The following is a 23,845-nucleotide window of genomic DNA, read 5'->3' as shown; positions in this document are numbered from 1 at the left end:
CAAAAAGGACCTAGGCCTTCATGACCTTGGTTTTATGATCTCTTATTTCCTTATAGTTACTGGAATGCTTTTACAAAACATTTTTAGGTATGGTTTTGATGGGCAGCTAGTAGCAGTTAACCATGCATAGTTTGCATTTGTGAAATTTCTCGCTTTTTCCAGGCCCATTTAACAGAGGCCAGACAAATTAACCTGCAGGTCATGTTATTTTACCACAGTCAGGTACTTGAGATAGAGATTTTTCAAGCCCAACCAGAGTTGCTATTTATACAACATAGCAGTCATCTAAATTCTACTGCAGATACATATGATTTTTACTTTTTTTTAAAGTTATGAGTAGGCCATACAATGGGCTCATTCAAATAGTGGTTTTAGAAGATACCATGTAAGATAACTTATATCACAAAGGCCATTATTATGTATAGTTTACATTTGTGAACCATCGTTACTGGCTGGATAGTCAGTTTAACAAAATTACTTTGATTCCATTCAGTTCATTGTAGCAACAGAATGTGTAAACTGGTATACTGGTAGTTATTTACATTGTACTACTCTTTAGCTGGAAAAAATAAACACGTCACTTTGTGCCTTTACATACTTGTTATTCAGCATGTTTTTACTTTCTGACACAACAGAATTCTCAGGAAGTCATTTCACTTTCTGACACATAGCTGCTACCTGATAGCAACCAGACTGACTCTCACTTAGGTATAGAGTATCCCAAGCATGATCCAAAAGGTGAATGTTGGAATAATAATCCACACCTGACCTTTCAACGCAGTATGACTCATAATTCCCAAGAATGTACTGTATTGTGAAAGTCGGCATCTTTTCTAGCAGACTATATATTATAATGATGTTTTCTTCCCAAATTCTGTTACCATTCTTTCTAATTCTCAGGAACACATTTAAATAAATAAATATTCACCCATAGAACTTACAGATAGATTAAAATATTGGAGTAAAGACTCTTCCCCCCCTCAGCATTTTGCTTAAAGTTTCCCTCTTGGGCTCTTCTCAGTGAGAAGTTCTCCCTTTTAAAAAGAGCAGGTTTTTGGCACAATTTAAACACTACATTTTATTTCTGAGAAATGGGAACTATTTTGAGAATTCTCAAGCTAAAGAAATTTTTTTAAAAAGGTAAATTACTTAAAGAAGTGGACCATGTAGGAGAAGGGAATCTGTGCTTGAGAAGAAGTCACCAGCAATTAGGTCTTTAAGAACCATTTCTGGGGCACGTGGGTGGCTCAGTCGATTGAGTGGCTCAGTCGTTTGAACCTCCGACTTTAGCTCAGGTCATGATCTCATGGTCTGTGAGTTTGAGCCCCGTATTGGACTCTGCGCTGACAGCTCAGAGCTTGGAGCCTACTTCAGATTCTGTGTCTCCCTCTCTCTCTGCCCCTCTCCTGCTCATGTACTGTCTCTCAAAAATAAATAAATGTTAAAAAAAATTGTTTTTAATTAGAAGAAAAAAGAGAACCACTTCTAAGAATACAACTTTTTCTTTGTATTTCCTACTTCACATCTCAGAAATATATTTAGGTCATTATTGAAACTAGTCTTGAGATACTGAAACAATAAAGCAGTGAGTGTTGTACAAAATTAACCTGTGTCTAAATACGATTCATTCTGAGAGTTCCTATCCCACATATCCGTGTACTCTATTTAGCAGCTATTTTCTGTGCAAAGACTAGTTTCATTCCAAATATGCAAACATGGTTGTCCAACTTTAGGGGCCTATATACATAAGCAGATGATGATCGTAAGATAAATATAGTAAGTATATACTTACATTTTCCTAAGAAAATTATCAGGGTAATGAGATAAAGAGAAATTTCCAGAAATTTCATACGGCTGACATTTGGAACAATTACTGTGATGTATGTTTATACTATGAGGTAGGACCAGTCAAATAAAGTGACATTTTACAAAAATTCTGCCACAGGAAAAGTCTAATCATAACAGCTTTTTAAAATGCCATGACAGAATTCTTATTCTGGAATATTATTCCGAGAGCAAGGAGAGTTTCCTTTGTTCATTATCCTGAAATCCAACTATATAGAAAAAAAATTCTCAAAAGTCTGTACTTTTAAATGTGGAAATTTTAATATATTAATAGTCATTTTTAAAACATAATTCTAGAAGGCATAGAGGCTTGTAAATAATAACTTTTCAGATATGAATGATATATACGAATATCTTCTAGTGTCTCAAGTAATAAAATTTTGTATTAAAAGCTTTATTTGCTTATATTTCCTAGCTCTACCTGAGGTAGTCTTAGAATTTTTAGAGAGGAGTTATAGGTTCTTGAGATATCAGTGGGAAAATAAAGACAAAGAAAACATTTGAATTTTCTCTTTTTCCTGAATCGTCTGATTAACTCTGAATTTACCATAAGTTTGTGGCATTCTGAGGTGTACATTTTTACATGCTCCTGTGTTGAGGCAGGCAAATTTTCCATTGTGGTAACTCTTTCTCTGATGAATAAAAGGGATGAAATTTGTATTTACAGTTATTTTTCATGTAAATGATTAGCTCTCTACTTTCCTTTATACATTGAAATGCATGAAGTATTTTTTAAAGTGTTTGTCATTAATTTATGGATAAGGAAGAAAAATAGATGCATTATCAAGAAAGACACAAAGGAGTGACCCCTGGCTCAGAAAGCCAGATTAAGTTTGTCTCTGTTGAGATCCAGTAAAATGTAAGCATACAAGTCTCATTAGGAAATAATCCTGTAAGAGTGAAGGAAATGGAAAGGAATGTTACCTATGAAAATGAGATTTTAGCAAACATATTTAAACCAGATGCCAAATGGAAGTTGTTTTATCAATTAAACACAATATAAGGATCAGCTAAAAATAGGCCTGTCTGTTCTACATCAAAGTAATGAAGTCAGACCCTGGGAAGAGCTAAAGAGAAGGCAGTTACATAAAGAGAGTTAAACTCTTACGTTTTATATCAGGGAGTTACTATCTAAACATGAAAATGCAATAAATAAAGTTTATAATGATTATTTGATCTAGAGTTTGTAGAAGTGATCTCCAGGACTAAAAATCTTCTATACTTTTATATTTGTCACTAACAAAAATGCAAAGCTAAATTAAATTTAAAAAATAAAGGCAGAGAGTGCTGTATGTCAGAGAGTGTAAAAGGGACTGTTAGTCAACACATTACATATAGAACAGCTTGGATTAGTATTGGAGAGGCAACTCTCAGTATTGGACCTAAGTCAGCGCCAGAAAGTCATCTTGACTAGAACATAAGGGATAGTTTGGGGGCTAATGGAAAATTTTAAAAGTGAGGCAGAGTAATTATAGCTGATGAAAAGGTTTGAAGGCATCATTATCTTTTTAGTTGTAACTGAAGGCAGACTTTCTTTTTTTTATATATAATTTTTTTTTTAACATTTATTCTTTTTCAAGAGACAAAGCGTGAGTAGGCTAGGGCCAGAGAGAAAAGGACACACAGAATCTGAAACAGGCTCCAGGCTCTGAGCTGTCAGCACAGAGCCGGACTGGGGCTCAGACCCATGATTGGTGAGATCAAGACCTGAGCTGAAGTCAGACACTTAACTGACTGAGCCACCCAGGCACCCCAAGCAGACTTTCAAATGTGTGAGAAATGTATTAGATTTTGGGTCTGTGATTTTATTTTTTAGAAAATGTTTATTTATTTTGAGAGAAAGAGGGTGGGTGCATGAGTGGAGAAGGGGCAGAGAAGAGAGGGAGAGAATCCCAAGCAGGCTCTAGGCTGCCAGCACAGAGCTAGATGCACGGCTTAGTCCTACAAACCATGAGATCATGACCTGAACCACCAAAATCAAGTATTGGACACTTAACTGACTGAGCCACCCAGGGACCCCCTAGGTCTGTGATTTTAGAATGCTTGGTTCTTTTGTTAGAAGAGTAAAGTTCTGATCAAGCCACTTTTTTCTTTGCCTTCCATCCTGTAAAATGGAACTAATAGTAATACCCACTTACTTCTAACTCCCAAGATATCTGTGAAGATTAATGAAGTAAAACCTGTAAGGCAGTTTTAACTCTCCTGAAAAGCATTACTGCAGGCATGTAGTATTATCATCCTATGTTACTCTAGGCATTTCATACTCAACTAGAAAGTTTGCATGATGTGGCGCATCACTCCCCCATGTAGGATATCGTGTGCTTTACCAGCAGCACATGAATATGCACGTGTGCAGGTGTACGCACATACCCAGTTCCTTGTCCATTGAAAACTTGCAGAAATTGCAGGTGTAATTTACTCTCTATCACTAGATGCTCAAGAAGGAGACAACTATTTACTACCTGGGAGAAATCACTGTGTAGGACATGACTTCAGCAGAGTAGCTGAGTTAGCATGAAAGTTAGTGGAGAAGATGCTAGCAAATGATGGTACACCTCCATCTTGAAGGGACTGTATAGATCATACCTAAGAATCGAACAGTATAGGAACTGTTTGCCATCTTTGCACACATTCAGTCCTATGACAAGTATTTGCTTATGCTTATTGTGTGCTAGTCATATCAGAGAATAAACCCAGACATAAGTCTTTGCCCTCACAGAGCTAATGATAAAATAAGATACAGGGTTTTACTCTTCACATGATATTTCTGGCTTCAAAGAAAATTTCAGTGGTTTTGTTGATCACCATCTGCCTGTTCAAAAGTGAAACAGTTTATATATCCAAATTTATATATGATTGAAATTTGAAAATATTAAATATATTTTGTTTCCTGTTTGTAATATCAATCTGTCACCTCCTCCATGGAGCCCTTCCTGATTTGTTGAGCCAGATTTGATTCCTCGTGTTCCTGATGAATGCTCTTCCTGTCAACGTTATGCATTATAGCTCTTGATTATATTTAGTTATATTCTTTATTATAAACCTGTAATAAAATTAAAAAATTTTTCCTCATTGTACTCTATGTTCAAATCATGATCCATCCAGAAGACTTCATACAACTGAGATCAAGAACAAGGATAGGATTTAAATTGTAGGGCTCCTCACTTGCTTGCAGAGTAGTTACAAAACTCACTTATTGAGCACTTCCTTCATCCCCGGTACTGTTCGTAAATGCATTACTTAAGAGTAACTCTTGATCTTCACAACAATTCTGTGAGTTAAGCCTTGCTTCACAAGTAAATATTCAACCATTAAGTGAGGAAGTGGAAGCAGAGAAGGTCTGAATCACCTGCTCAGAGTTGTGCAGCTTGAAGTACAGAACAGAGATTGGAGGGCGCCTGGGTGGCTTAGTCGGTTAGGCGTCCGACTTTCGCTTAGGTCATGATCTCGCGGTTCATGGGTTCGAGCCCCGCGTCCAGCTCTGTGCTGACTGCCAGCTCAGATCCTGGAGGCTATTTCGGAGTCTGTGTCTCCCTCTCTCTCTGACCCTCCCGTGCTCACGCTGTCTCTCTCTCTCTCTCCTAGAAATAAATAAAAATATTAAAAAAAAAAACAAAAACAACAGAGATCAGAACCCAGGAGGACTGGCTTCAGTCTTCATGCAGGATACAGGGGCCTTCATGCTTCAGCCCCCACCCACCTGACCTTAGCTCAGGCCACCTCTCCCTTCTGCTTTGGTGTCCTGTGCTGAACCTTTACAGGGGCATTTCAGGAATGCTCTCTGGGGCCAGGCACTGTGCTAAGCACTTATACTGATTATCTTATTTCATCTTCCAACAAGCCCTTTGAGGTTGGTTTATTATTCTTATCCCCATTTCATAAATGAGGAAACTAGGGTAGAGAGGTTAAATAGCCTCTCCAGGATCACAGAGCAAGAAAGTCATAGCACTAGAATGTACATTATCTGTAAGGTTTCTGGTCAACAATAGGCTGTTAGTAGTTAAGGTTTTGTGAAGTCAGAAATTACATATGGATTTTTGACTACTGTTGGCCCCCCTAACCCTTGTGTTGTTCAAGGATCAAGTGTATTTGTTTAATGAATGAAAGATTATGTCTATGTTTTAAACACTGTGAGTTTTAAGTTTAAAACATATAGATTTCAATAACATTGAAAGTTCTGACCTGTATAATTTCTGACATCAGTGGAGTAGGGGAAATTATTTTTGTACCTGTTGGTACATTTGACCTAGTTTGATATGTGCCTTTCTTAGGTTACTAATTAGATTATTCCAGTATACTTAAATGCATCGAATTCCACACCCCTCCCCCCCACTTTTACCCCCTTCCCATCAAAGCTTTTATTCTGTTCTCACAGTTTCATAGCATTTTAAATTTTACATTAAATAGGAAATGGGCTTTTTGAGCTTTCTTTCTTTCTGGGTTAGGTCACTGTTCACTGCCCATTTTTGCTGGAACTGTTGCCCAGCCCGGCCACTTTCATATTTCAGCGATGTGGGCTCGAGGCCCAGAGAAGCATCCACTCTTGCTGAGTTCCCAGGCCTCACTGCTCAAGACAGTGATGAAGCGGCATGGGTTCTTCAGTCTTCCAGAAGTGGTAGGATGGGGTGGCGGGGAAGGTGGGCCACAAATGAGCTGAGATAGAAAGAGGAGGCTGCAGAACAAGACGATAAAAGGGAAGGGCGGTTGTGGGCGCTGTGCTTCTGTTGAGAGCATGTTTTTATGCACTGCTGCATTCTAGTTTCACAGTGTCCAGGGAAGAAGGCAGAGTAGCATTGTTAACTGCTTTATCACGTGAAGAAACTGAGGCAGGAAGGATGCTGCTGTCTCAGTTGATATAGCAGTTATTTGTAGAAGTAGCCCAGAGTCTGTTCTGGACTCACGTGTGCTCTGCCACATGGCTTATAATGATAGGAGAACTTCACTCACGGCGCAGGATGAATACTCTGGTAGCCCTGGTGCCCTGGGTAAAACCACAGACTTAATCTTCCTTTTAGCCACAGGACACGTACTCTCATTTTTGGGAGCGCGCAGGTCTGTGCAGTGTTATCTTGTTCTGCTCCCCAGGGCAACCCGGTGCTCTTCTCAGCTGTGGCTCATTCCTGGGGTCAGCTCGCCAAGTACAGTGCTTCACTACTCAGGTTCTCTTTAACCTAATTTAGGTTTAATTAAGAGTGGCTTTATTTTAATCCTCAAAAACATTTTGAAGGGACTAACTTGGATGTAATATGCTTACATTTAATTCACCTGTGTTTAAGCTCAAGTCCATTTCAGAGCTTCATTTAACATCTCCTATTAAAAGCAAATTAAATGATCACTCAGGTACTCTGTTATAGAATACTTGGCCAAAGCCTCCAATTGTAGGAAAGACTAGGTCAGGCTGAATGAGGGCGAGAATCAGATCACTGGCCCTTGGCATCACAGGGATCTTTATACTTGAAGTCTGAAATGGAATCCTCTACTCCTAAACCCTCTCCTCCCATAGAAGACAACCCCCCACCCCCAAACTTTTCTTCAGATTCTCTCTTTCAGTGAAAGGTTTTGTCTGACCCCTTTCCCTCAGCCCTGACATCCTTCCAGGCAATTACTGGGGCCTGGCAAATACCATCTCTGATTTAATTGGGGCCCCACATCTCAGCTGGTTTATTTTTTTAACCTTCTAATTGGTCTCCTGCCTCCAGTCACTTCCCAGCCAAGGTCATCCTGCACTCCAGTGACAGAATTACCTAACTGCATATCTCTCATCATGCTGCTCCTCTGAGTGAAAACCTTGGCTGGCTCCCCATTGCCTTCAGCCTAATTTTCAAACTTTGTAACATGGAATTCAAATTTCTCAGTTTGATTCATCTCCCACTACACTCCCAGGCTTGTACTCTTCATCCGCACTGAGAAAGTCGTTGTTTCTCAAACACACAGGGCATCTACCTCCACACTTCTCCTTCTGTTGTTGTCACATCATTTCGGCAATCCTGGTGCTTCTCCTTGGGATATCTCAGATGTTACTACCTTAGCTTCTTTCTGTCCCAGGAGTGAAGGCTGCTTCTCTGTGGCAGTTCACCATTGTGCACATACCCCTTAACTTTGTAGCTGTCCCCTGGACTTGGATCACAAACTACATTCCCTTAGTTACCATTTTATCCCCTAGCGTATAATGTGTATGAGTGGAATGTAAGTTTCTTAAAAGCAGTGAGCAGTCTTTGTGGCTGGCACATCATAGGTTTTTATTGTGTATTTGTTGAAGGGGTAACTATCAACAAATGTTTGGATTAGCAAGGGCAGAAATGTATGGTTCAAATAGAACCAGTGCACTTACCCCTTTTGTTGACCATGTGTGTGCATCAGAATCCTGCTGTGTATGGCTATAGTCTTGTGCCTTGTGAAGTGGGAACAGGCTCTTGCTAATACCTACCTTTCCAAAGCACTTACAGTGCATCTAACTGGTGTGATTTTTTTTTATATCAGGAGGCTGGGTCGCATTTCTATATCTACTGGTTTCATGATACGAAGTATGCTTATGGAAGAAGATACTACTTTGTTGTAATTCTTCATTGTGCTAATAATTCCCCTTTCTTGGTTATTGAGAATTATAGCTAAATCAAAGAGAAGATTGGATTTAAGAGAAGTTAACAAAATTTTGCTTTTAAAAAAATCCCCTTAGCTGTTTCTTTCTTGGGCAGATAGCTACACCTAGTGGCTTTTTGGATTATTTCAGAGACTCTAGGTTAAACAGCTTTTTTGGTGTTTTTTTCTCTCTTTATTTAATCTCTGCTTATTTGGTGTCTTTTCTTTCCTCTTAATTGGTGAAAAGATCTTTTCTTACTCTCTTTTATTTTGTTATATTTAGAAAGTAAGCTGGCTCTTGCATAGGAATGGAGATAGAGGAATTGATGTTTGTCCATAAAAAGCATACGCCATGTCATAAATAGTTTAGAGTACTATAAATACAAATAGCAAGGCGATAAGGCCTAGGACCCTCTAATACTTAAATAGGAGCCTTTTATGCGAAGTACTCTCTTAATTTTACATGGATATTTCCTAGATTTCGTTGCCAGATGTGTATATTAATCAGTGTATGCGCGAATGTACACGCTTGCATTGGATGCCTTATTTATCATGCACATGAGAATAAATTCTACACACATATATTTTCCATGTCATTGAACCGTATTTACATTTTGAGATTTTTGATGGAAATATGCCTAGCATGTATCACATACATTTCTGCCTTTTAATAAAGGCTATGTTTTATAATTATCCTTATCTTGACAACTTAGAACCATAGTTAATAAATATTAATTGCTGCAGTGAACTGAAGCCTTCAGGAGAAACCTTGAGACTCTTTGCTCTACTTTAATTTCTTTTAGATAGACAACAGTGCTTTACAAATTTTTGTGTCTGTTCTTTACAGTTTTTCTGTCTTCTCCCTGTGTCTTTTTGCTGTTGGTATTGTTTCTTTTGCGACTCCCCTCCTATTTCTTATTCTACTCCTGTCCCCTTCTGATTTGCGGCTTCTAAGTCTGCTGTGGACTAGAGAGGCAGGTAACCACATAGCTTAGTAGTAACCCAATTCTCCTGGCTCCTCCTTTTGTGCTGTTTCCTTACAGTACCCTGAAAATATAGGTTAAGTCCACATGGCTTTAAAGTCAAGAGAAATTAATGCCTTATACTTATGAGTAAAAACAAGAGTAACTAGATTTTGAGATTGTCCTCTAAAATATGTTACATAGCCTTAGAGATTCTGTTACTACTATTTCAACCATTGGTCAGTCTTTGTTGTGTGATTCCTGGCCAGGTCGTTGAGTTCTGGTATCCATACACACACACAGAATCAAGTCAGTCAGAGTATTCATTTACCATGCATCATGTACATGGTGGGCACACACTTGCATATGTAGACTTCTTTGACAGCACAGCACAGTTGATACAACATTCAGGATTATGGATTACATTTGAATTCTCTATTCAAATTTATTTAAGACCATCCATTATAATGATTTGCAGAGAATCTCACTTAATTTTAAAACGTTGTGATTTATGTAATTATGGCCAGATAATTTATAAACAACTTGAAGAGAAAGTTGAATTTTCTTTCTATAGTTCATATGAACCCTAAGCCACAGGGCATCTAATCTCCTCATACACGGTATCTGCGTGCAGTGTAGCTACCCTAAATCTATTTGAGTTCAAATAATTTTTGTAGATTATGTCACATGTGCAACCTATATTATTAAATTTTAAGACTCTTTACAATCTTAATTTAGTCCTAGGCTTGATTTTAAATAAAATTTTGATTATTTACCAAGATATCTAGGAGCTAAACATAAAGGATTTCTTTATAAACCAAGAAGGTATTGATGGGTTGTTGTTTTTTTCCATCATTACTAAATAAAGCTATTTTTTGCCCAGGTATTCTTTTCAATGAAGAAATTCTTTGTGGCCGGTAATTTCAGTATTCATTGGCTTTCTTTTTGGTGCATTTTGTGTCTCCTTGACTTCAGATTCTTGGGAAGCAGGATTAGGCCATTTGGCATACAGTTTGTCAGATAGTCAAGTGCCAGTGAGGGGACCAGGCTTTGACAGCCAGGCCACAGGTAGCAAATGAACAAAAGGTTCTGCACCCTTCTCTGGAGTTTATCATTAGAAGAAAGTGCCCGTTACTCTTTCGAATCCAAAGATGACAAATAAAATTTCGAGTGCTGGTTCCTGCCTGCTCACCTGTGACACTAATGAAGAGCTTAAGTGAGAGTTCCCATTTTTAGTAATGTAATCTGGGTGACCGTCAAGTGTTTCCACAGGACTCAACCACCTAACATAATCACATGCTGCTATTAAAATTACATTGGAAAAGGTTTGATAACACGGAAAAATAATGTATTGTTTAAAAAAGAACAGTTTTTAACTGTATTACAGTACCTCATTTTTGTTGAAAAATAATCTTACACAATTGGAAGAATATATATGAGTGTTAACAGTGTGTGTCTTTTGCAGATAGCATTGCAGATGATTTTTCTTCCATATTTTGCTTTTGTTCGGATTTGCAAAAGTGAATTTGGATTATTTTATTGTCCATAATATGTTATTAAAAACTATTTTTAACTTGTTTTGCCTCTACAGTAAAAGAGACTTTTTCCCTAAGATTTCCTAATGCTGTCATTTAGGAAAGGGGGAGAAGATAATTGATTTAGGATTTAGAAGACATGTCAACTTTTACTTATTCATAAAATACTTGTTGACATGGTGAGCAGGCAGTGTTGAAGATTCTTTATTAAACTAGGGCCCTAGGAGAAGGTAGACAATAAACAAATATTTATGTCTTGTGATAAGTGCTAAAGATAAAGAACAAAGGGATTACTGAATGTTGGGGAGGGGAGGTGTCTTTTATTTTTCTAGTCCTAAATTTCTTAATCTCTAAAAAGAGTCATATCAGAAGAATAACAATATCCTTGTCCCAACATTCTGTGACTTTACTGACTTTTGAATTAACAGTTGGCTTCCTAAGCAATTATATCACCCAAATACAGGAATAGGTCCTTTCTAGCAATGAGATAAAAGAGAAAGTGTCCTTCTAGATAAGAGTACTCAATTAATAGCAAGAATTTTTTTTTAATTCAGTGGTATTTCTATAACTTGTTAATAATAAGGATGGCAAATGAAGATTGCAGAATACTAAATGTCTACATAGTGCAAAAGAAAACATGTTGTGAAAGAAATTACTCTTAGGCAAGTACTGACTTTTCTGTGATTAGCGTTTGTGTACAAACACATGAACACCTAGAAAACAAGAATTTGACTTTAGTTTTGCTTTCCCAGAAGATTTATATCATCAGATCTCACTTGTATTTTAATGCAGTTAGGTGATCTAAAATATTGGGAAAACAAACAATGCAAAAGAAGTAGATTTTTTTTTGGAGTTGGTGGCAGAAAACCAAAAGATGAAATGGGGTGCTGGGTGGCTCAGTTGGTTAAGCATCTGACTTCAGCTCAGGTCATGATTTCACAGTTAGTGGGTTCGAGCCCCACGTCGGGATCTGTGCTGACAGTTAGATCAGAGCCTGGAGCCTGTTTCAGATTCTGTGTCTCTCTCTCTCTCTGACCCTTCCCTGATCACACTGTCTCTCTCTCCCTCTCTCTCTCTCAGAAATAAATAAAACATTAATTTTTAAAAAACAAAATAAAATAAAATGCAGTGTCTTGTCCATCTCCTGCTGTTACTGCTTTAGCTCTTGGATGGCACCTTGTATAAGACTTTGCAGACTAGAACTACTTTTTGGTCATAGTTTGCCTCAAATCAGGGGAATGAAAACTGTTCTTTCCTCAAATAGGAAGATACAGGTGGCATTTGTCATCTGTTGTCTTCTAGAAACTATGATGCCTCACACCATCTTTTTTTGTTTCAGGTATCTTCTGGGAGTTGTAGGCAGGATGTTTCAGAATCCCCTGAATTGCGTCAGAAATCACCATTATTTCAGTTTGCTGAGGTAATATATTACAATTTATACTTATGAGATTGTATTGTGAGCTTAAATTTAGGCTGATGACATAACTTAAAGCAATGAAGAGCTCTCCTTAGCTCAATTAACCATAGATGGGAAAATAGAATCAAATTTTGGAATGCCACAGTCTGTCAATTAAGGAATAACTTTATGTTTCTAGAAACTTGTTATTAAGTCATAGTAAATATTACATTTAAGCCGCATCACTAATTTTTATTCATGGATAGTAAAGTTAAGAATACAATTAAACTGTTGTTAGAACTTAGTCAATTTTTTGCTGTTAATTTATCAGTTGTTAAATCAGAAGATGGAATTAACTCATGTTTATTGGCTATGCATTACTTTCCTTTAAAAAAAAAAAAAGGGCACTTTGCTCTAAATTGAAACTTTAACATGCCGTTGGCATTTTTATGTCAAACTTGTTTGACTCATTATGTTTCCAACATTGCTTCAGAGATGATGTAGGAAAGCACATTATTTTATCCCTAAAGTCGAATTTATAAAGTTAAGACAACTTCCCCAAATATCTTCATTTACCATAGAACTCAATATGAAGCCATACTTAATTAAACCTTAAACAAAGTGGTCTTCCCTTAATCATTTGAATTATCTTTTACTAGACCTTCTGTCATCCTTCCTTCCTAACATTTGCCATTGTGTTAGGTGTTGTACAAAGAGAACATATTTTTGGTTTCAGGTTTTTTTCTTCTCTAGTGTCTTTTCCTGGTGGATCTCAGAATTTCATTGGCAAAACCATGACTCACAAAGGCAAAGACCATTCCTTTTGAGATATTGTTTATAATATACATAAATGCCTTGATAGTACATATTTGCTCACATGATATTCCTTATCTATCACTTTCCTTTCTACCTCTGTTTGAGATATGCTGTGAATTCCAGTTCTTTTATACATTATTTCCTCAAAAATTTAAGGTTACAGAGGATTCACTTTGCACTCAACTTTTAAACAGTAGTTATAGACATGTTAAGTACTGTTGGTCCCAATTTTGAAAGCACAAATGCTTGGCCAGTGATCCCTGAATCTAAAGATCTAATGAAAACCCTAAAATTTCACATGAAATTTTGTATTGACATATGTGTATTTTTGTGGGTTCTGTAACACACCTAAGATTTGAAAGAGATCCCTAACTCTGTTGCTTTATAGAAAGAGTCCCCATTCCTAATCCTATATTTCTTCAGGAGCTCCCTATTCATGTCATTGACTGAGTATCTGTCCCAATAATTATTTATAAAGAAAATCTCTTGTTTAGAAACTTGTCAAATGCTTTTCAAAAATCTAGTTGGTTGATGCCAGTGGCTTCTCCATTTCATTCATTGTCATATTTAATTTTCAAAGAAATATAGGCTAGGCAATTTTCCTTACCTAAACTGTTTTGTTTTCTTTAACTTTTAAAGAGAATTGATAGGAATCAAAAGTGCTCTCTGAAGTAAGACCTACTCAATTCAGAATTCCTAGGACTTCAGTAAAGTTCTTGTGGACTCATACCTGCAGTCTGTCACATTGTATATGATGTTCTTTTGAAATGATAACATTTCACGATCTGACGAAGAAGCATTCAATTTTACCTTCAAATGTCTTTAAAACACTTGTTTAAATTTTACTCATTCACGATGATGGTTTTATATCTACTTTGTTGAATAGGATCTGGATATTTTTTTCTTTTTACTGATGTTTATTCTAAAGATGCTTCTATGTCTAATTACAGTGGCATCAAAATTTTCTTAATGCCCTCAGCAGTGAATAAAATCAATAATTCCATCAGTCTCTTTACTAATTCTTTCTCATCCCTAAACGTTACTTTGGTACTGTATCACCAACTGCCTCCATGGTTTTTCTAACCAGGTTAATTTAATTAAGATGAAAAAAATTGACTTCTCCGGTTGAAGAATTATGATTAAGGTGCATTTTATTGCTTAGCAAGTACCCTTTGATGGAGTTGATGAGCCCAGTTAATTGAAGAACAATACTTTTATGGGACTGGGAAGGGGCTGAATTCATAATGCCGAGGCTTTTTGCTCTTGTGACTCACACTCTTCCTATTTTGTAGCTAGATAGAAGTTTTATTCACTTTGGAACCGAAATTAATAACTGACTTTGTTCCCGAAAGATCTTTGAAAAGTGCTTCCATGTGGCCATCCGAGCATACTTAAGGAGGCTACCATATACGGAGTGAAAAAGAAAGGTCTAGTTGAACCAAGTGTAGTATGGCAGAATCCTCTATCCAGTGTCAGACTCATGTAGAGTGAAAGTAAGAGGGAGAGAGAAAGAGAGTTGTGTGTGTGTGTGTGTGTTCATGTGTGCACATATGCACGTGCATGGTGCTACAAAAGAAATGATGTTCCTATTCAGTGAATAATTTATTCAGTGCTGGTGCTATGCCAGGCAGTTTTCTTTTCACCATAATCCTGTAAAATGGGGATTATTCTCTTCATCATCATTGTCAGTTTACAGTTGGGAAAAATAAGTCTTAGAAAGATTACCTGAGCTGCCCAAGGTCATGTAGCTAGTGAGCAGCAAGCTAAGATTCAATCCCAGGTACCCTGAGCCACATCCATATGCTTCTCCAACACTTTTTCCCAGCTGCCTCTAAGCAGAGAACAGCTTGAGGGGAGTGGTGTAGGAGAGAGTGACTGACTTTCTTGCAGCTTCTAGCTTTTAATAATATTTTTAAAAATATATCGAAATAAAGCAATTCATCTCAAGTCAACTGCTGTTTGCAACATACCTGATATCCTACAAGAGACATGGCAAATGAGCCAGTCGTGGTCTTTTGTTCTTCCCATCATCTGTTTTTAGACACATGGCCTTTGTCTTCCTTTATCATTTATACTGTTCTTCTAAAAAGCATTAAGAGGGATGATTCATGTCTTAATCTTTATCAGTGTCGACAGTGGAAATATATGGCTAAATCTATTAGTCTGATATGGGAAAATGTCCTTGTGCATTAAAAATTGCTTGTTTCATTTCAGATATCTTCAAGTACGTCTCACCCTGATGCTTCTTCGAAGCAGTGTCAAGCCTCAGCCTTGTTTCAGTTTGCAGAGGTATGGCCTCTTTTTTTTTGTTTTTAAATGACTATTGGGCTCAGAAAGTTACTGAGCTCAGGAAATATTAGAATGGAGTTTTAATAACACATAGCAGACTTTAGGCATGCCTCTTGCCATTAGGAAAATAATGCACATAAGGGAATACATAATGCTTTTTGCTGCCTTTGCTATAGTCATAGATCAGCTCCATATTTTGTATTTATTTTATAAACATTCATTAAGGAGTTCATTTAGAATAGACCCTTTCCACTAATTACTTTATTTTGTTTTACCTTGTTTTTATTTTAAAAGCTTGAGAAAAACTACTGTCCACGTGAAGGCCAGAGCATTCCAATTTATTAAATTTTTCTAGTAGCGAAATTAAATGTTGTAATTTATGAATAACTCACAGTGGGTGCAGTGGTGAATACAACCTGTTAAATCATCAGTACTTAGCTTTCAATGTGATGTAGTTTCAGCCAGCGTTTTTATTAGTGTTTAATCCCAGGCTTAGATCAGGTCAGCTCTTACAGGATCTCAGATTTCTTTGGTTTGTCAGCCAGAGAGAGAGCACATGCTAGAGAGCGATTACTTAGTGTGAAGAGGCACATCTGATATGCTTGATTTTACCACAAAAGCCCTGGCCTCAACCATATGCTGCTCACTCCTAATGACCCTGTATGACAAATAATAAAATGCAGACAGGTCATGAAAATAATATGGTGTCTGCTTTTGGTCTTTCCCCCTTTTCCGTTTTTATTAATTCCAACCAAAAATACATCTCCTAAACTAAGCAGTTTTTTAAAGGGTTGAGAGAAAATGACAAGCAGGACTGTTCTGTTTAATATTGATGTATTGAATCACTCTGATTCATTTGAATAAAGAGCGCTGCATAAATGAAATGTAAAATGATATCCTTTTGGCAGGAGAAAACTCAGCATCTTACTTTGAAAATGAGGAAAAATTACTTTCAGCTTTTACATTCAAAAAAGAAATCCTGCTTCCTCTTGGGACACTTGTATCAACCACTGTGACTTTACACCACTAGTTGGCCTGCTTATCTGTTAGGCTTCTCTGACACGATATTTGCTTTGGTTGTTGAGGGCTAGTCTATAAACTGGTAACAAACATATCATATGATGCTACCATTTATGAAGAACAATTTCCTTGATGAATCTGAATAAATTAGGATTTTATTATAATTTTTCATTATGATAAGCAGACTGTTATTTCCAGTCTGGGGAAATCATTTTGTTTACTTTCTTGCTTTCCTTCAGTTGTTGGCATCCATGTATTTGATACGAATAATTTTTTTTAAGAGTTAAAAAAGAATCTTGGGAGTGACTGAATTTGTAATCTTGATGCCTGAGCCAATCCCATGCAACTTTTTAGAAATATTTTCCTCAAAACAGAATGTATTTCCCATATATTCTGTTTGATTAAATTTTACACTCTGTAGCAGGACTTTGACACACCTGATAACGCATTAACTACCGAGAGTATTCAACTTCCTTTAAAATGTCAGTATGGGCTATCACAGCTGGTGTTTCCAACAATTACCTTCACTCAGAGCGTGATTGTTATTTAAGTGATACTATTACCATATTTATAAAGAGCTCCTGAAGCCCTGGGCAGCTCCGAGGAACTGGGCAGCTCTAACAGTGGCTGTCCAGTGATTCTGGAGAATGAGATTCCAGCCTCTCTTAAATAGTCCTTACTACTCAGTATGCGCACTCCTTAAAGCATGAGAAGTTGTTTTTTTTTTTTTTTTAAATAAATTTTTCAAATGTTTATTTTTGAGAGAGACAGCGCATGAGAGGGAGGGGCAGAGAGAGAGAGAGACAAGATCTGAAGTAGACTCCAGGCTCTGCAGTGCTTCCAACACTGGGCTCGAACTCAGGAGCCCTGAGTTCACCCATGACCTGAGCCGAAGTCAGAGTCTTAACTGACTGAGCCACCCAGGCGCTCCAAGAAGGGTTTGGTTTTTTTGATTTTTGTTTTTTCCAAGAAAGAAAAGAACCTTTTCTCACTTGGAAGCTGTGCAGGAAGATGTTTGCAGATTTCACTCCTCTGCTCAGTAGTGCTTACCTTCTATGGGCTTTTGAGTTTTAATCAGGAGACATATAAAAAATTGTTAGTTTGAAAATGATTAGAGTTATTTCAAGACCTCATCAGAGAGGAAGGCATGCGTGGTGGAAAAATCAAAATAAAATATTTTTCCCTAAATTCAAATGCAATTCCTATTGTCAACTCAGTATATTATTTTTCCTAGTTATACTTGGCATAGATTATGCATAATATGAGCCCTTTTCATTCCTAAGCAAATTAAATAATTTCTTGCTTGGTTATTAATTGTAACTGTTATATATGATTATACAATAGAAGTACACAGTTCCCTAAGGAAATGTAACTTCTCTGACCACTTACCTAAGCTGGCCCAAGAGAACCCTAAGTTTCAATCTCTGACATCTTATGGTCTGACCACATTATTGGCTTCATTTGGAGCTGTTTTAATTCAATGCTAAACAAGAGCTAACTACATAAACTAATAAAATGATCTACTAAAATCTGCTATGATATGAGCACATGTATTGCAGGAGAAATAGAATAAGTTATAATTACTAATTGTAATCATATCCCTAAAACTTTTATAATTATTTCCTATAACACCCATCACTTTTGAGAAAACATAAAGACTCTTGAAATTCTTGTTTTAATTAGTCTACTGCAGAGGCTCTTAAACTTTAAAATGCACCAAAGCCCCCTCAGAGGCTTGTTCAAACAACAGATTGCTGGGCTCCACTTCCAGGGCTCTGATTTATTAAGTCTGGGGGGTGGGGAGGCCTGGGAATTTGCATTTCTAACAAGTTTCCTGTTAGGAAAACAGTTTGAGGTCACTGCTCTGTAATTTATAATTGTTACCATGAGTTATTAAATCGTCATTGTTAAGACACTTTCTAGTATCTCTGGGATCTCATGGGGAAAGGGTGAACTGGAAAGGGGATGCACATGTAATGGAAATCTACTCAATGGCCCACTTACAGCCCCACCTCTTTTCAGAGGGATTTCCATCCTATTATGTACACTTAGAGAAAAGTAGGGATTTATATGATTTAGGAAACAATTTACCCCTTAAAACCATTTAGCTTTTTAATGTTATTTTAAGGTCAGGCATCCAAAATGCTTAGAGACCATTCCTGCTAATTTGATTTACAAACATTCATAACTTTGGGAAGAGATTAACTAGATCTTCTCTTGGCAGTGGATCATTTATTGTGTGAAACAATTGTCCTAGACACACACTTTTTAAGAAACAGTAAGCCCCGGGCAGTTCTTTAAGTTGACATTGTTTTTTCTTTCACACCAAGTCCTGGGTCCCTGCCTTGCAAACTAAGAAGGATGGTTTTTCTTTCTTAATCAAGTCTGATAGTTTCAAAACTCATTGAAGTTAACCTGCATGGAATCATGAAACTGAATAAAGAACATTTTGTTTGGAGATTCCCCGCAAAGGCTTCTGTTTAAAGAAAGAAAAATATATCTGCTTTACAAGATCTAGAAAGAAATACAGAGTGTAAAGCCTGTTCACCTCCCCCTCCATTTCAGCCTGTCTCCATTCCTTACTGATATCCCTAATTCATCTGTGTTCACCTTGGCCCATCTGAAGAGCTGTCACTATGTTTCCTGGCTCTGATCCATTACATTGGTCAGAGTGAGTTTCCTATCTGCATCTTTTGTTGTTTACAGGTAGAGTGACGCATCCATCACATTTTAGATCTCATTTACTGAAGACTAATGACCACATATAACGCCAGAAGGGAGCTATTGTGTTCTATTATTTAACAGGTCTGGAAGCCATGACCAGTTCCCATATTCTCCTTTCTGTTGTCTGGCTGACTCTTACACCTACAATATATCTTTGCATTGAAATATTACATATTTACTTTGAAGACAGAGAACTAATCTGGATGATTTAGACCAATAAATTTGGACATTAAAACTTCCCTTACAAGGTATTTACTTTGCCAATATAAATACAACCATAATCTCCTCAAATTTAAGGCATTGCCACCGTTGGATGGAAGCAATAGGTGCAAATTTAAAGCATTCATTTTCATGATGGACTGTTCAATATGTTACAGAATATTACACTTGACAAAAACTGTATACTCACACTGCAGCTAATCAGTGTGAAAGTATCATGTGTTTTTATTTGAGGCATTAATATTTCTTTTAAGGTAAGAAAGACCAGTCATCTCATGTTATTCTTTTGTTTTTATTTTTCTTTTATTCATTCAGTAATTATCAGTCATTTCCTCCCAGGCTGCAGTGTTTTATGATACCCCTTATGAAACTGCAGAACTTCCACCATTACCTACTTTGCTTTTGATCTTTACTACCTGTTTCCATGGTATGCTTCCCTGCCTCAGGCAGCAATAAAATTAACAGTTTAACATCCAGGGTGATCCTTTTTCTTAGCACATTTGCTGTACATCATATGCTATTACACCCACTCTGTTTTATCAGAACAGTCCATACTGCCAAAGGAGAGAGAGACTATGGTGGAGTTAACAGATTGGCAGGCACCATCCAATTTGAGGAAAATAAAAAGCAAAGCCAGGAATGTACTAGGCAGTATGGCCCACTAGTGTCTCCTACCCATAACTGGAGCATTCAGTGCCTCCACTAGCAGACCAGACACTGAAGAACATATTAACTGTGTTGGTCATACCTGAAAGGATGCATTAGTCTTTTAAATAGGGAAAAAAATGGGCGCAGCAGAACAGTGATCTAACGAATCAGCATTGTTTGAGCTTTAATGAAGCCATCAGAAGAGATCAGATTACTGAAAGAAATATGTAAATAAGAAGAGATAAGGCCCTAAGACAAAACCCTGAGGAAAACCATTTAAGGGGTCACCAGAGAAAAGAGAGCCAACAGACAAGAACAATGAGTGCCATGGGGTGTAGGAAGAAAATAAGACCAACGCTCCAGTAATGGAAGCCCAGAGAAGAGCTTCCCAAAAGAAAGGTTAGCCATATCGAACGTGGCCAAGAAATCAAGATAAGGACCAGCCACAGACATTACCATATGTCCAAAAATTATGAAGCCAAAAGTCACTTTTAGAAAGCATATCTCTCCGCAGTCATTCCATGAAAACTGTATTGGTAGGTGATTATGGAAATGTTGGGAAGTACATTTACCCTCCCCCGATACAAGCTCCTTTGGAAATCTTCCTTATACCTATAAATAGGTCAAAGTCCTCCCACGGGTGATGAAGGAACTAGTTCATACTAGACATAGGTGCTGGTTCCTTTTGAAAAGTAAAGAACCATTCTCAATTCTCTACTTAGACAGCTGTGCATTAACTCAAATGGCAGATGATGCATCCACGCAGTCCCCCATAGTCGTCCCTGCACAGGGCGTGTGGTAGTGAACAAATAGGTAGCGTTGAGGAGCATAAACCTACAACAGAAGCAACAGCAGAGGGAGCCAGTGTAAGAACTAGAACCTGACCGCATTGTGGCTATGCCATGCAGAGCTACCCAGCCTGTCCTCTAGTGATTCTTGAGAGTGTCATGTTATTATGTGACAGATTTAATATTCTACAAATTATTAAATTTCATAATTATCCTCTAACATTGTAATTTTAGTGTGTAACTAATTTTTGGAACTGTACTAAAAGAATTTTATGTTTATTCAAGTTATTGTTGATAAATTCTTGTTAATAATAATTGCACCACTTACTGAGAATACAGTATGGGCTCAGCACTGTGCCATCCTCTTCATTAACATAAAATCTAATCTTCACAACTGTAATATGGGGCAGGTATTATTGTTTCTAATTTGAAGATGAGGTAGATGAGACTCAGTCTTAATTTCCTTAAGTTGACACAGCAAAAAGTAATGAAGGTGTGTCTGTCTGACACAAAAGTCATGTTCTTTCTTTTATACAACCTTGGTTCAAGACGCTGGCATTTCTGTATGTTCAGTACTTCATTCCCTCAAGTCATTGGGAGGTGGTGACTATGTTTCTGTTTCTCTTAGTTTAGTGATAAGGTGACTTATTAAATTAATCTTGTCTAGAAAAAGTATAAGTGGCATATATCAGAGAAAACTTAGCTAGAAGAAAATATTCCAGACTTAGAAAGATTGAACCCCATTTAGTTAATTTTCTTTAAAAACAACAAAAAAGGGGTTTCAAGATGCCTAGGTGGCTCAGTCAATTGAGCATCCAACTTTGGCTCAGGTCATGATTTCTCAGTTTTGATTCGTGAGTTCGATCCTCACATTGGGCTTCCTGCTATCGATGCAGAGCCCACTTAGGATCCTCTGTCCCTTTCTCTGCCCCTCCAATACTTGGGCACACTCCCTCCAAAATAAATAAAACAAAAAGTTAGTTGGGATGAATAGGAAAGAACTGTTAAAAATGATAGTACCTAGGAAGAAAAAGTGCTTAAAAGTTTCATAAATTAGACCCTTCTAAATGGCCCAGGTAGCTTATTAAATATTGGCCTTGACAGAGGCCTCTCATTCAGCAGGTATTCTAGAGAGAATTCCCTTCAGCAGCAAGCTCCCAGTCTCTCCCAGAGCTGACGGCTCCACAGACTCCCCTGTGGAATTTGGGGTCACCTGTGAGGATATAGTCAGCAGGCAGGACTGCCTCCTAAACTGAACTGAGAAATACTTCTATCTTAAACTGAGAAAGAATTCAGAATCATGAAGAATATGAAATGCTTAAGCCATAGCTAGCTGCTATAATGATGACAGAACTTATCCAGGAAGAATACTCTGTAAAGATCCTTAAGAATGTATGTCCTCAGCTTTTTACTGAGTTAGGCTAGAAATTGAAAATGAAGTTTTCATATAAAAATGAGAAAGGACATTGCAGTTCATTGTTATCAGTGGCTGGCCGCTGTTTGGCCAAATTTGCAAAAGAACAGCAGTCAATGTAATGTTGGATATGTTGTGCCTCAGCATAGGCCTTAACTGTATAACTTATTTAGATTTGTGGTCTTGATTTTCAATCTTTGTGTATACTTTAGAGCATTCTCTCAAAGCCAGGGCCAGTGTTTTCTATAAAACTCTTAGTTTCCCCAGTTCCTATCGTATAGCCCACGACATTTACATTGCATTCTCTAAAAAACGTTTGTTGACTGATGATGCTATCTTTTCCAAATATTGTAGAGATCCCACATATATTGCTTAAAAAATTAGTCACTTTGGTGCATACAAAATGACTAAATCCCTTGTATTTGATCAATTGATGAGTTGGTGTTTATATGGAAATGGAAATGCAAATCTTGTTTTAAGTGATTGAGTTTAAAGCCTGGAGTGTACAAGATAATACTCCTGTCCTTAAACAGCTGTCCAAGCCATACCTGGTTTTTGTTACTATTTTTGAGGTTGTTCACTAAAGTTGGTTTAAGAATTACAATCCCAAGTGTGACACCTTTAAAGTTACTTGGTACTTGGGAACACTGATGTTCTGATAAACTAAAGAAGTTCCTGAATGTGTATGAATGAGAAGCAAAGATTCTAATGGCACAATTAATATCCTTTATGTGAATTATTTTCAATACAGATTTCTTCAAACACTTCGCAGCTGGGTGGTGCGGAACCCGTGAAACGCTGTGGAAAGTCTGCACTCTTTCAACTGGCAGAGGCAAGTTTCTGTATGGAGATAAGATCCGTAGAGATGCCAGAAGTTCATCATAACAATGTTCTTTAAACTGTACCTGCTCCCCTATGACCATAAAGTGTGTTGTTATATCTCATTTTCAACCATGAGAGGGTAAAAAAGGAGTTATGCCACTAAAAGTCACTAAGTACTGGAAAAGGATACTCAGGGAAACAGCAGAATCTTTTTTCACAGGTTAGTATTGTCAAATAAGGTCAGTTTTTTTCTCACATTGATGAAATAAGTTCAGCCTGAACCAGAAGAACAGCCTAGGTCATTTTTCTCTTCTCTGATTCTTTTATAGCGTCTGTAAATTCCGAGAAGACACTACTTTTAAACCAGGTGGTTGATATTTTAATTTGGGGGTGTGCTTTGTGTGGTTTTGTTTTATTTTAGTGAAGAAAGCAAATGACTCAAAATCTGGTTTTAATAACACCTGTCAGTTCTACATTTGTTGTGACATGGATCTAAAATGCTGCTTTTCCTTTGGTAAAGTAGAAAATGTGCCTTCATAAATCTGTGGGGGACAGAGAGCCCTCACTTGGTGGGGGATGGGTTGGTGAGAAAGGTGCCACAAGCAGTCGTTGCTGTGGCGGGCACCTACCATGCTTTCCTCTCCCTGCCTGCGACTGCTCTGCCTTTTTTCTGTGAAAGAAACGTCTTTAGCATGGGGAGAAATAGCTGGAGTAGCCATTTTCTCTTTTGGTGAGACAAATTCGGAGGTACAGAATGGGTGACCAGAAATCTCTTACATTAAATTTCT

General features: G+C 37.3%; 1 protein-coding gene across 8 annotated transcripts in view; it reads left to right on the top strand.

Annotated features, from left to right (window-relative positions):
- The window catches only part of BBX (BBX high mobility group box domain containing), a 276,768-nt gene that overhangs the window by 202,001 nt on the left and 50,922 nt on the right, over positions 1-23,845 (top strand). For all 8 annotated transcript variants that reach the window (XM_039244981.1, XM_039244980.1, XM_039244974.1 and 5 more), the window contains 3 exons: positions 12,261-12,341; positions 15,348-15,422; positions 22,987-23,067. In XM_039244981.1, coding sequence (XP_039100912.1) covers positions 12,261-12,341; positions 15,348-15,422; positions 22,987-23,067 — 237 coding nt within the window. The remainder of the gene's footprint in view (positions 1-12,260; positions 12,342-15,347; positions 15,423-22,986; positions 23,068-23,845) is intronic.

This window comes from Hyaena hyaena, unplaced genomic scaffold (genome assembly GCF_003009895.1).
Source record: "Hyaena hyaena isolate Hyena2069 unplaced genomic scaffold, ASM300989v1 scaffold_251, whole genome shotgun sequence".
Classification (NCBI taxonomy): Eukaryota; Metazoa; Chordata; class Mammalia; order Carnivora; family Hyaenidae; genus Hyaena; species Hyaena hyaena.
This window is presented reverse-complemented; position numbering and strand designations above follow the sequence as displayed.